The 12,650-nt window shown below is 36.4% G+C and overlaps 2 protein-coding genes across 3 annotated transcripts; one reads left to right on the top strand and one right to left on the bottom strand.

The window, feature by feature from the left end:
- The first annotated feature begins 689 nt into the window (after positions 1-689).
- Positions 690-4,393, top strand: LOC126798334 (sugar transporter ERD6-like 5). 2 transcript variants are annotated; one of them, XM_050525267.1, is made up of 18 exons: positions 691-1,035; positions 1,155-1,217; positions 1,375-1,464; positions 1,549-1,608; positions 1,758-1,823; positions 1,924-1,989; positions 2,089-2,164; positions 2,257-2,321; positions 2,428-2,520; positions 2,655-2,735; positions 2,842-2,926; positions 3,014-3,057; positions 3,144-3,206; positions 3,293-3,352; positions 3,444-3,497; positions 3,602-3,661; positions 3,780-3,894; positions 3,983-4,393. In XM_050525267.1, exons 1-18 carry the CDS (start codon positions 829-831, stop codon positions 4,111-4,113), a joined length of 1,479 nt encoding a protein of 492 aa, XP_050381224.1. In that variant the 5' UTR covers positions 691-828; the 3' UTR covers positions 4,114-4,393. The 2 variants fall into 2 exon arrangements, 1 of the variants encoding a protein (XP_050381224.1); XR_007672507.1 differs by lacking the exons at positions 3,602-3,661; positions 3,780-3,894; positions 3,983-4,393 and having other exon boundaries at positions 690-1,035; positions 3,157-3,206.
- Positions 4,394-8,170: 3,777 nt separating this feature from the next.
- LOC126800652 (putative F-box/FBD/LRR-repeat protein At3g49040) lies at positions 8,171-10,114 on the bottom strand. The gene is made up of 3 exons (XM_050528046.1): positions 9,918-10,114; positions 9,442-9,604; positions 8,171-8,662 (listed from the first exon to the last, which is right to left on the bottom strand). Exons 1-3 carry the CDS (start codon positions 10,112-10,114, stop codon positions 8,171-8,173), a joined length of 852 nt encoding a protein of 283 aa, XP_050384003.1.
- Positions 10,115-12,650: the final 2,536 nt, after the last annotated feature.

Here is a 12,650-nt window from a genome sequence, read left to right on the forward strand (position 1 = left end):
TAGCTGATTTAATCTTTACTGCAGAATGCTTGGTGGCTTGATTTAGGACGGTCGTCAGTGGGAATTGGTGCAATTATGAAACCGGACCGGCCGACCCATCTGGCCCAAGGACAAGAATCAATCATTAGATGAGCTCATGAGCATAGTGACATTAATGATAAAAATGTCTCACAAATTTTAGCAGTCGTGTACTCAAAATTCCTCAGTGATCAATATGATATTGTAACGTCCTCATCATACCGTATTCCGAATCGGCCTCTTTGAACACGATTCAAAATCAGGTGACTCGAAAAAATGACACATATATTTTACTTTTATAACTCGAATTTAAGTTTATGGTCGACTCATATCTCATGCACCAATAAGGTTTGGCTCAGTTGGCAAGGGCGGACTTGAGATGTATCACCCACACAGGTTCGATTCCCGCTACCAGCAGGTCTCGTTGGTTCATGATTTGTAAATTTTCATGCGAAAAATTCATACCTAAGGACTGTGTGAGTCTGTGAGAGGTACGTGTCCATCGTAAGTATTTCAGAATTGAGATCGTAGCCTTATAGGTTTGTTCTGACGATAATAGCGTAACCAAGCTCTTACAAACCCACAAGGTCACTAATTTAGTTTAATGATTCACTAGTTTAGTAGTCATTGTTTGGGTCTGATTGGGGTATATTCACTAATGTGTAATAAACTAGAAGACGACAAAGATGCGTATACTCTTGATCATGTCTTGTTTTGTATTCATCATTGAGTTCATGACTTCCTGATCCACTTGTACAACTCTATCCTCAGTTGCAGATCAGTTCTTGATCTCTCGAGAAGTATCCAAACATGGGCAGCAGAGAAAACATAGAAGCAGGAGAGTTATCAAGTCCTCTGCTTGATGTCGCCGGCGGACGGAACAGCGGCGGCGATGACAGTGGTGGAAGTAGTAGAAGTAAGCAAAGTGGAGGTGGCAGTGAAAATCCTTCAGCCACGAGTATGGTTGTGCTCAGCACCTTGGTTGCCGTATCCGGTTCCTTTGTTTTTGGGTCTGCTGTAAGTATGAGTTTTCAACTTTTTATTAGCCTTTACTACACTAGTGAATGTGGAAAATGTTCCTAGGCGGCTGATTGGTTTACTGATGAAGGAAGCAATGGTGTTTAATTGATTTGTAGGTGGGATATTCTTCACCTGCTCGGTCAGGAATCATGTATGATTTGGATCTCTCTGTAGCTGAGGTTTGTACAAAGTTCAAAACATTTTGCAGTAGATTTTGTAACACATTGTGTTGTTTGGTGACTTTGGTCCATTAACACTGATCTTTGGTTAGTTGCTACTCCTGTAAAGTTTAATACTTGCCTCAGCTTCAACTTAAGGTGAGTAAGCGTTTTGCAGTACTCGGTTTTTGGTTCAATATTGACTATTGGAGCGATGATAGGGGCAGTAGTGAGTGGGAGAATGGCAGATTACATAGGTAGAAGAGGTGTAAGTTTCTTCTGCTAACCCTTTTTTTATTACTTTGAAATGTACTTCAGTGATTTGCTTCATTTGGTTTGTTGTATGATGCAGACTATGGGATTTTCACAGCTATTCTGCATATTTGGATGGCTAGCTATAGCTCTTTCTAAGGTTTGCGTCATTCTCTCTTTAGTTGTGGCATTTCAAACTTTGACTTATATGCATTGCATGACTCCTGAGTGAAATAACTGATGCTTTTGAGTAAAAATTAAATTTCACATGGATTTGAGGTTTAGGCTTTCTTTTGTGCTTCTTGAAAGGTTGCTTGGTGGGCTGATCTTGGAAGACTATTGGTAGGATGTGGAATGGGGCTTTTATCTTATGTGGTAATTTTTTTTTTATGCTTGATGTGTACAACTCCTATAAGATTGTTGTTATTGAGGTGATAGATGCTTTACCTGATGAGTATGTTTCAAATGCAAACAGGTGCCTATATACATAGCAGAGATAACACCCAAGGATCTGCGAGGAGCATTTACAACAGTTCATCAGGTAAAGCCTAAGTATTTCATGGATTAGAATTTACAGATGATTGCAAATTCCTTTTTTTTTTAATGATCACCGGCTTACCTTTTACCTCTGATTTTATAGTTGATGATATGTTGTGGTGTCTCACTAACATATCTCATTGGAGCTTTTGTGAACTGGCGAGCTTTGGCACTTGTTGGTAAATTTCTCTTTTTCTATTTTTTGAAACTGCAACTTATACGAGTAATGAAAAAGAATTTGACAATGGTTTCTGCTTTGTCTTAACTTCAGGAATTATTCCTTGTGCTGTGCAAGTTTTAGGTCTCTTCTTTATTCCAGAGTCTCCTAGATGGCTGGTGAGTCATGTCTTCAAGGTTTTCCTGTATAATATCCAGTACTTGTCCTTTATGAACATCTATAACATCTTCCGTCCATCTGCTCCACTGATGAGACCATTTACAGGCAAAAATTGGTCAGGAGAAAGAGAGTGAAGCTGCCCTCCAGCACCTTAGGGGCAAGATTGCTGATACTTCTGGAGAAGCAGCTGAGATAAGAGTAAGTTTTGAATGACAATAAAAGTATGCCTTACTGGGAGTCTGGGACAGTAACTTTTTTTTTTCCTGACAGTAACTTGTAAACATTTTAAATGTATTGACATTTGAGGATTATATATGTGTACTTTCATCTAGGATTATACAGAAAGTTTAAAGCATTTCTCAGAAGCAAGCATTCTTGACTTATGTCAGAGAAGATATGCTCGTTCCCTCCTTGTAAGCCTTGCAAATCTTAAGACTATTCCTTATTATGCGTCATTCGGATCTTTTATCAGTTTTATCACTTTATGTATATGTTATCAGAATTCTTAATTTCTTTCAGGTTGGAGTTGGACTGATGGTACTGCAACAGTTTGGAGGGGTTAATGGCATTGCTTTCTATGCAAGTACCATATTCATTTCAGCTGGTATGTAAAATACCCCCTAATTTTATGTAATTTTTAAGGCTAAGAGAAACAAGAGGGTAAATGAATTGAAGCTGCGGCTTTTGGCAGGGTTTTCAGATAGTATAGGGACTATAGCTATGGTTGTTGTTCAGGTGCTTGATTATCTCAACTCTTAACTTCATTGTTGACTTTTGATTGTTTGTGCATAGACATTTTAATGTTAATTAGTCTTCTATAGATTCCAATGACAGCTACGGGCGTTATGTTGATGGACAAAGCAGGTAGACGTCCACTTCTTCTGGTAAGAACAAAGGAGTGTGAGGGTTCTGGTCTAATTGGTTATGGAATTGAGTTACAATCAATTTCTGAAGTTTGTTACGTCTGCAGGTATCTTCAGCAGGAACATGCTTAGGTTGCTCCTTTGTGGGATTGTCATTCTTATTGCAGGTTTCCTCCTCTTCTTCAGACAGTCTTCTTTCAATTTCTTGATGAAAATTTGTTAATTATCTCTTGATAGTTTGAACTATACCCTGTTTAGGACCTTCAAGGATGGACTCAGGTCTCTCCCATTTTCGCTCTTGTTGGCGTACTGGTAATGCAAATAGCCTGATTTATGTGTCTGGAATTTAATAGCTGGGGCTTTTGTGGTCACTTTTTGATAATATCTGAAGCTTAAAACTCTAAACGTGCAATTAGGTATATACAGGATCATTCTCATTAGGCATGGGAGGAATTCCTTGGGTAATAATGTCAGAGGTAATATAAAGCAAGCATGATCTCGCCATATTCTTTAGCAATGTATGAGAAATGAAATCCAGTAGCTTCACAGATCTAGCATTTTGAATTTCTAAAAGTTTGCTTCAATTAATTACAGATATTTCCTATAAACATGAAAGGCTCAGCTGGAAGCCTGGTGACATTGGTCAGCTGGTTAGGTTCATGGATTATATCATATGCATTTAATTTCCTAATGGATTGGAATTCAGCAGGTAAGGTTGCCAGAAAGTTGTCTCTTCCTTTTTGTCCGTGACGTGAGACTGTACACTCAGGTCTTAAATGGTATCTTACAATTTTCAGGGACATTCTTCATGTTTTCGAGCATATGTGGAGTAACTGTTCTGTTTGTTGCAAAGCTTGTACCGGAGACAAAGGGCCGAACACTTGAAGAAATACAAGCTTCTATGAATCAGTCTTCTGTGAAACGATAAATGGTGTACGCACTGATCATGGTGACAAATTCCTGGTGACTGTTGTTAAATAGTAAAAGGGCTATCTAAAATCTTGGTGACCCCTATTCAAGTACAACATGGCTCTATCAATATTCAGCTATCTCTATTACAACTGTAGCATGTAATCCTTTGTGGCAGATGTACTTGGTCCAATGTATTTCACCTGTTTATGTTTTAACTTGTAACTTGTTATCGTAGTAGGGCAGTGTAGAAAGTGGGGGAATAGAAGAGTTTTATGTTGCCATATCAATTCAAACTACACCCTATTATGGATTATGTTAGCGCCTTATCTCTTTGTTTTGATTTCAGCTCAACATGAGAAACATGTTAATCCAACATATGTAAATCTCAAGCATTTGGAACTAGGATTCACGTTGCTATATTCTTCAATTGACTTCTTTCAAATAATCTTACTCAAACCTTATACTTGTCGATGTTGTGTTCTTCAAAGCGCGAACATACTGCCTAGTGTCTCACATGGCTTCTTCCAACAGCAATCAGTTGTTCAATTACCTCTGCCTTTGTACAGTAATACATACCAAAACCATGATACATCGATGATAGCTTATTAATTTAGACAACAGTAGGAGGTATACAGTTTCATGTAGAAACTATAAACATATGAACTTTCTGCTAGAGCAAAGCACAAATTTTCATTATTCTAGAAAAAAAACCAAATGCAAAGAAAGAATATTGGACGTGAAGCTTGAAAATACCGTTATGGATGTAATGATTCAAAGAAAACTTCATTACATCCAAAGAAAACTTCAACTCTCCAAGCAGCACTCAATTCAGTTTGAACTATGAAGACATCAAGCATGAGGTAAATGTTTAATAGTGCCAACTATTCCAAATTCTGGAAGGGGCTAAATATAATAGTCCCATTGGCCTTTTAACTAATGTTGACTGACGTTGAAACCAGTTGCTACAGCCTGCATTTGAAATCTAAACAAGAAGGCACTAGTTTCTTAAGCTGCTGAGTAGCTTGTTTTCTTTCCTTCTCCGAATTTTTGCTGCCATACTTAAACAAGAACCGTTCACGAGAATAACACTCTTGAACAGGATGAATAAGTAGTTCCTTTAGTTCTACAGCATTCTCTATCAAGTACCTGACAAGTTCTAAGTCAGGTGTACGATCATGATACTCTTCCACTTCCACTACCCTAAGGAATTGATGGGAGCATTTTGGGGCTTGCTTAATCTCCTTTTTCCTCCTATAACCCACAGAGATAGTTCTTGCCAACTGCATCAAGGAAACAATTTAGTGAATATGAGGACAAGAATCAAAAATACCAAGTTACTAAAGAGAATAGAAACTTGCAATATTTCAACGTCTCAATAGATAGCTACATACTTGCATCAACTGCGGTAAACTAAATTCACCCCCACAAAATGTCATTGAATTTTTGCGATTATAATTGAACGAGACAGCAAGAAAGATGCAAATAACATAAAACACCTGCCCTAACCACAACCATTATGGATCATCGAGATAGAATCGAAAAGTATAAGGTTTTAGTAAGATTATAATATACCTTCAATACAAGTTTGTGCAAATAAGGACATGCCCTCAAGAAAGAAGCCAAATGAAGAACACAGCAATCGTCACATTCCTTCATCCTAGTTCCAAGTGCTTGAGATTTACATATGTTGGAAGTTGGAACTACATGTTTCTCATTGTTTAGCTTACCAAACAAAAGGGATAAGGAGCAGAAATAATCCAACAAAAGGATATCAAGAACCAACGCATAACTGATATAAATACCTACCACAAATCCCCTCATTCTGAAAAGCTCTAGATGAGGAGAATCACACTCCCCAAATGAAAGACGGTGGGAAAAAATGGAGACCTCAACAAGCTGCGGCACATTCTTAAGAAACACGTTTATCTCATCTCCGGCATAAAAAAATGAAACAAGGTTTACATCACAGATCGTTATGCTCAAAAGACCAGTATGTTTCTGTATGTGTAAGTATTTCAAGTCAGTTGAAGAACCGGTAACTTTAAAACATCAAACCTTACAGCACGAACTACTGTTAATCGCTCAAGATGTGGGCAGTGAGACAAGCAGCACTCCAAAACTTGTCCAGTAAGTCCTATAACAGACCTGAATTCTAGAGCTTTGAGGTTCTTCAAGCAATCGAATGCACTGAATGCACTAAAACAATTGAGTATTATCCACCCACTTATAATCTCTATTTTATTTGTCACTTCTTAAATGTGGGATCTCTCCTCTCCAACACAAAGAACTCACAAATAGGTGCAGTCGAAGCCACGTTTTCTTATATCATATAACTCAATCCCCCAGCAAAGAATTACAGACAGCAACTTAAATAGCTATTAAACCTAGCCAACTTTCTCCAACATAAAAGATGCATCAACTTAAATAGCTAGAAAAGATTCATAAATCGACGTGTAGTCTTTCAAATAAGGAGGAGGTAGTCCTTGAGTTACCAATCGGCCTTTCTTCTTCAATGCTGGGAGATACAGCCGTATCAGTTAGGGTTCGATCATTTGTTTGTTCAATACGCAATATCTCACTAGGTTTACTCCCTTACGTTTCACCATCTTAAGCATATATGAAAAATAAGGGAGAAATCTGGATGGAGCTAGTTGTCAGGCAACCATTATAATGCTCTCAAAACAAGATAACTGAAGCATATAATCAACTCTACCCAATTTGTTTATATGTGACAGGAAATATCGATATCGCATATATAATTATGCGATGCATTCTGCAAAAAGTCTGAACTCAAAATAAGCATCAGAGCCTTAGAAAATACCCTGCAACTTTGACAAATACGTCTACGGTTTAAGGTTTACCTCGTCGGGCTGAGCGACAGGACTCACAGGAGAAGCTTCGTACGACATGTAGTCACAGCCGTAGCGATATGGACGGCCGTTAATGGGCCTCATGTTGGAAACTCAGCGGTGTGAGCTCGTCCTTGGGCCTTTTAATTTTCTTTTTTGTTTCGGCTTCTATTTTTTATTTTTCATTCGCTTGTTGGTTTTCTCTCTAATTATGCGGTGCCTTTGCCAATTATTTTCTATTTAAATTCACAGCTATACTTTTCTTTTGTATAGGTACACTGTGACATCCTTTATATTACATGAGTTTTCTCATTTTATGTCTCACTGTATCAGCATAATTCAATATCTTGAGCTATATTATTCTGCTTGTTTGAAGCCAATTAATTCTGCTCAGGCACCTTTAACTTTCCAATCAATCCTGACTGTTACAGGAAGCTTGTTTTATGTAACAATTGCTTGCGTCTGTGCATTCAGATTTAGTGTAAAGTATTGCTGCTGCTATACTTTTCTATATTGGATCAGAATTGTGCTTATTCGTTTGAAGAAATGTCAGACTCACTACTACAATATAGGGCAATTGAAACATTGTGGTCACATATCATGTGTCAACAAATGTGACTTATACACTATAAAATAGTATAAAAAGTCACTTTTTTTTTATATGTGGCATTTGTTTTTTGGAATGCAACACATGATATGTGGGCATGTGACCATAGTGTTGCAATTGCCCCATATTGTTGTAGTGACTCAGGTATCACTGTCTCAGGTTTGTTGCTTCTTATTTCTGCCCAGATAATTGACATTCAAACTTAAGTTTATTTCTTGAGTCTGATGTGGTCTTTTCTTGAAGTTATATATTCATCTTAACCACACAGTTTCTGCTCTTCTAGCTAATTACGCTGAGCTCGATCTTATGCTATAGTTGATTAAGTGAAGATAACCGGTGGCATTTATACATCAATCATAGCCTTTAGTTTAGTCAATAGAGGAGTTATAAGAATTATTATTTAGAAAGCATAAACACTTGAAATCTTTGCTACAACTAAAGCACAAATGTTCTTAATTCTTAAAATCAACAAAATGGGCGCAAAAAAAAAATGGACGTAAAAATATTGAAATTACCGTCGATTCCAGTAAAATTCAACTCTTTAAGCAATATTCTCTTGACCAAAAAAAAAAAGCAATATTCGATTCAGTTTGACGACATCAAACATGAGGAAAATGTCAAGTAGAGTAATATTCCTGACAATTCCATATTCTGGAAAGGGGTAAATGTGAAGACAAGTCTCTTGAAAATAATAGTCCCATTGGCCTTTTAACGGATTCAATGGCAGTCGCTGATAATGAAAGCGGTTGCTCCAGCCTGCATATCAACTCTACAGTAGAGGGCACCAGTTCTCTAAGCTTCTGAATAGCTTGTTTTCTTACCAACTTTTCTTTCCTCTTCACTCCATCTCTGTTACCCATATTAAACATGATGTTCTCACGAGAATACCACTCTCGAACAGGATGGGCAACAAGTTCTTTAAGTTCAACAGCATTCTCTATCACGTACCTGACAAGTTTTAAATCACCGATACGACCATGATACTCTGCAACTTCCACTACCCTAAGGAAATGATGTGAGTATTTGGGAGCTTGCTTAATCTCCACTTCTCTCTTATGACGCCAAGGCTCCATTAATATCTCATAATATTCCGAAATGGTCCTTTCCAACTGCATCAAGAAAACAACATAGTGGATCAGACAACTGTAGAATTACTACCAATTACTATGTAAGGAATGATGAAACTGTTATTTCATATCATCATCTCGACATGTGCGTAGTGACATACTGACACCAAATGCAGCACCATAAGTTCAACCCCAAATAATGTTATTGAATTTTACGAATTATATGGTACAATTTTTAACTTTGTCTTGCAATAGACATGAAAAAAATAAACAGCAGTAAGATAAACGCACATCACATATGGCAGCCTACCGTAATCATTAGGAAAATCAGAAATAGAGAGATCCACCAAAGACCTAGAAAAAGAATTAGTAAGAATATCTACCTTCAATACAAGTTTGTGCAAATAAGGAGATGCCCTCATGAAAGAAGCCAATTGAAGAACACAGAAACTGTCACATTCCTTCAATCCTAGTTCCAAATGTTTGAGATTTATATATGTTGGAAATACATGTTTCTCATTATTGAGCTGAAAATAAAACAAAGAAATAAGGCGCTAACATAATCCAACAAAAGGAAATCAAAACCGGCACACAACTGATATTAATCAATACTTACTACAAATCCCCTCAGTCTGAGAACCTCTAGCTGAGAAACACAATGTCCAAATGAAAGCCGGCGGGAAGAAATGGAGAACTCTACAAGCTGCGGCACATTCCTTAGCAGCAAGTTTATCTCATCTCCACCGTAAAAAAATGAAACAAGGTTTACATCACAAATCTCAATGTTCATAGGACCGGAATGTTTCTGTATGTGTAAGTACTTCAAAGGACGGACCGATAACTCTAAAAGTATCCATCCTTAAAGCACGAACCACTGTTAATCGCTCAAGAAGTGGGCAATGAGACAAGAAACGCTCAAGAACGTGTCCCATAAGTCCTGTAACAGACCTGAAATCTAGAGCTTTGAGGTACTTCAAGCAACAACTGTAAAAAAGGCAGAATATCAGATTTAGAGCACAATTGGCTAAGACCAGACCCAGTATCCACGTTCGGAAGTTGGTGAACACGGGGAAATGCACTAAAGACTGCCTTAATCTCATTTCCTCCTCGTTTGGGGAAAACTCTATTTTTTGAAAGGACCAAATCAAAGTTCTGGACTCTCTTTTCCAAGGCGAATCGACCCCATGTATCAATGGAACTTTCATATATGAGATCATTTATATCGGCATAAACCCAAAGTAGTTTGATAGCTAGGCCTCTATGTTGCATCATTATTGTATTCACCCAATTCAAATACCTATCAAGTTCGGACTCTATTCTTACTCGTTTGTATGAACGCAGTTGAAAAAGAATATCATGCTGAAAATCGAGAGTGGTAACAAATGTCCAGATATGGCGCCATCGAGTAGATAGAACACTAGTAGCTGCAGCTTCCTTTAGGGGCATCAAAGACACTATACTAACTAAGAGATCATCCGGCAATGCACTGATCATGTCCACCACCACCAAGTTTTGGGCATCCAGCTGGAATAAACCCTTTAAAGAATCAAAATAACAAAATAAAGAAAAGCAATCGATAAGAGAATGCAACTTTGACATATAGGCAATGGTGGACGCATGAATAAATATTTATTGAATTAGGAAATAGATTATTATTAATGAAACTATAAGCCTGCATAAGAAAAATATTCATCGAATTTACTTTTATTATTCGTTGAGTACATCATGGAAATAAATAAAGAAAAGTATTGCATGTGTGTGTGTCTATATATATATATATATATATATATATATATATATATATATATATCAATGACACTAAAGTAAGAGATGAACATAAAAATTGTAAAATGTTACTGATAGAATTAACGACAATCTGAAAGCAAAGGTAAGATGATAATGCAAATGTCAAATTTCACAAATCCCAACAATTTTTCTAGACATTGCTTTAACTAAAAATATTTTACCTTGCGATTAACATATCTCATTGAAAGAAAATGAGTGATGCTAGAAACCCCAACACATACCTGTATATATAACTGCCACATCAGATTTGCACACTGTTTGCATCCAAATTTGGTAAATCAGCTTATATAATCTTGGCCGATAGATAAGGAAATTTTTGGTGTTTTTTGTAACGACCCCAAAATTTCAAGGTTAAAAACTCAAAATTTCAAAATCGTTAAACACCAAACAATCTCAACGAATCGAAATCATTTAAAATGCCACAGCGGATCATCTCTGAGTTCAAAATACAACTCAGTCAAACCGATTATTACAACCCAAATTATAATTCAATATTATAACAATGGAATTGCGTAATCCTCACAACAAACTCACAAGATAGTCACACAAAATCCTCACACCAGCTGGAGATAAATAACTTCAAGTCCACTGAGCGGTACGTCAATTCCCACTAATCCACACCTGCAGAGTTATCCACTACACCATCGAATTGGTGCACCGGGATTGTAAACACAAACCCGGTAAGCTTTACAGCTCATATGAGTAAAATGAAAATATAACTCGCATAACAATATATTCGAAAATCCAGAAATCAAACAAATATAAATGCACTCATGAGTCAATGGACGGCCCATCTGGTCGTCCCAAAGAAATATGAAATAAAACGCTCATGAGAAATTAAGTAACCTTTCTGGTTACCTAAATGCATTTATAATACGGGTACCAAGAACGCTGGTACACATCTGTTACCCCTCTCGTAATACACCGCCGATATTGGATAGCCACCCGCTACCCAACATCCAAAACAATCTGAGTACCCATGAGCAGATAACCACCCGTTACCTCACATGCAGTACTACGGCAGACAGACTAGAGCTCTAACTGTATCGTAACTTTCGCCCGGCCAAAGGCTAGGTTCCGACTTGCCAAACACGTACAATAATCTCACATCATATTGTACCAAATCACGTCCGAAGACAACTCAACATTTTAACAATCTCAATGTTAAAATCACGTACAATAATCTCACATCATATTGTACCAAAAATCATGTCCGAAGACAAATCAACATTTTAACAATCTCAATGTTAAAATCACATACAATAATCTTACATCATATTGTACCAAAAATCATGTTTGAAGACAAATCAACATTTTAACAATCTCAATGTTAAAATCACGTACAATAATCTCACATCATATTGTACAAATCAAAATCACATGCTCGATATTTAAATCTCGTCATTGAAATGACATAAATCACGATAAAATCATAACAGTATATTATATAGCAAACTATATATATATGTACATATTTACCATTTATACAATATATATATAATCCATTATATCATATACATGTCATATTTCATAAACACGTCCGAAGACAAAAACTCGTCCGAAGACAAAACATTTTAACAAACTCATGTTAAAACCACGTACAATAATCACACCTCATATTGTACAAAAATCAAATCACATGCTCAATATTTAATTCTCGTCATTCGAAATGACCAATTTCAATGAATTCATAACAGTATATAATATAGCAAACTATATATATGTGTACTTATTACCATTTATACGATATATATGTAATCCATTATATTGTATACGTGTCGTAATTCAATCTTAAAAACTCTTGCAAAATCTTGAATCACCGCAAGGGTAGATTCGTAAATAAGTGAGATTTTACTCACCTTATCGACTCGAGCGTGATTCTACAATTTCCGAAGATAATTCATTTCCTTGATTTATTAATCACCTTGAAAAGATAAGAAAAGAATTTAGAAACATTTCGTAAACCTTTAAATGCCGAAACAGTAATAAACTGTTACTGTTCAGCAATTTTTTCCGGCTTTTACGAAGTTACTGTTCACGGTTACTATTCATGTATTACTGTACAAATACACAAATAATACGTATTTCTGTACGTATACATACTATTTACATAGTTCTATACGTATACATACTGTTTACGTATTTCTGTACGCATACATACTATTTAAATGTAAATACAATCTCAGTAAATAAAATTTACTAAATTACCTTTTACAAATTATTT

The sequence above is a fragment of the Argentina anserina genome, chromosome 6 (genome assembly GCF_933775445.1).
Source record: "Argentina anserina chromosome 6, drPotAnse1.1, whole genome shotgun sequence".
Classification (NCBI taxonomy): domain Eukaryota; kingdom Viridiplantae; phylum Streptophyta; class Magnoliopsida; order Rosales; family Rosaceae; genus Argentina; species Argentina anserina.

Coding starts and splice junctions, on each gene's coding strand:
- LOC126798334 (XM_050525267.1), top strand. CDS start 829: ATGGGCAGCAGAGAAAACATAGAAGCAGGAGAGTTATCAAGTCCTCTG. Junction 2,736..2,841: donor GATATGCTCGTTCCCTCCTT/GTAAGCCTTGCA, acceptor AATTTCTTTCAG/GTTGGAGTTGGACTGATGGT. Junction 3,353..3,443: donor GATTGTCATTCTTATTGCAG/GTTTCCTCCTCT, acceptor TACCCTGTTTAG/GACCTTCAAGGATGGACTCA.
- LOC126800652 (XM_050528046.1), bottom strand. CDS start 10,114: ATGATCAGTGCATTGCCGGATGATCTCTTAGTTAGTATAGTGTCTTTG. Junction 9,605..9,917: donor ATAGAGTCCGAACTTGATAG/GTATTTGAATTG, acceptor CCTTTTTTACAG/TTGTTGCTTGAAGTACCTCA. Junction 8,663..9,441: donor TTATCGGTCCGTCCTTTGAA/GTACTTACACAT, acceptor TTCTTGATGCAG/TTGGAAAGGACCATTTCGGA.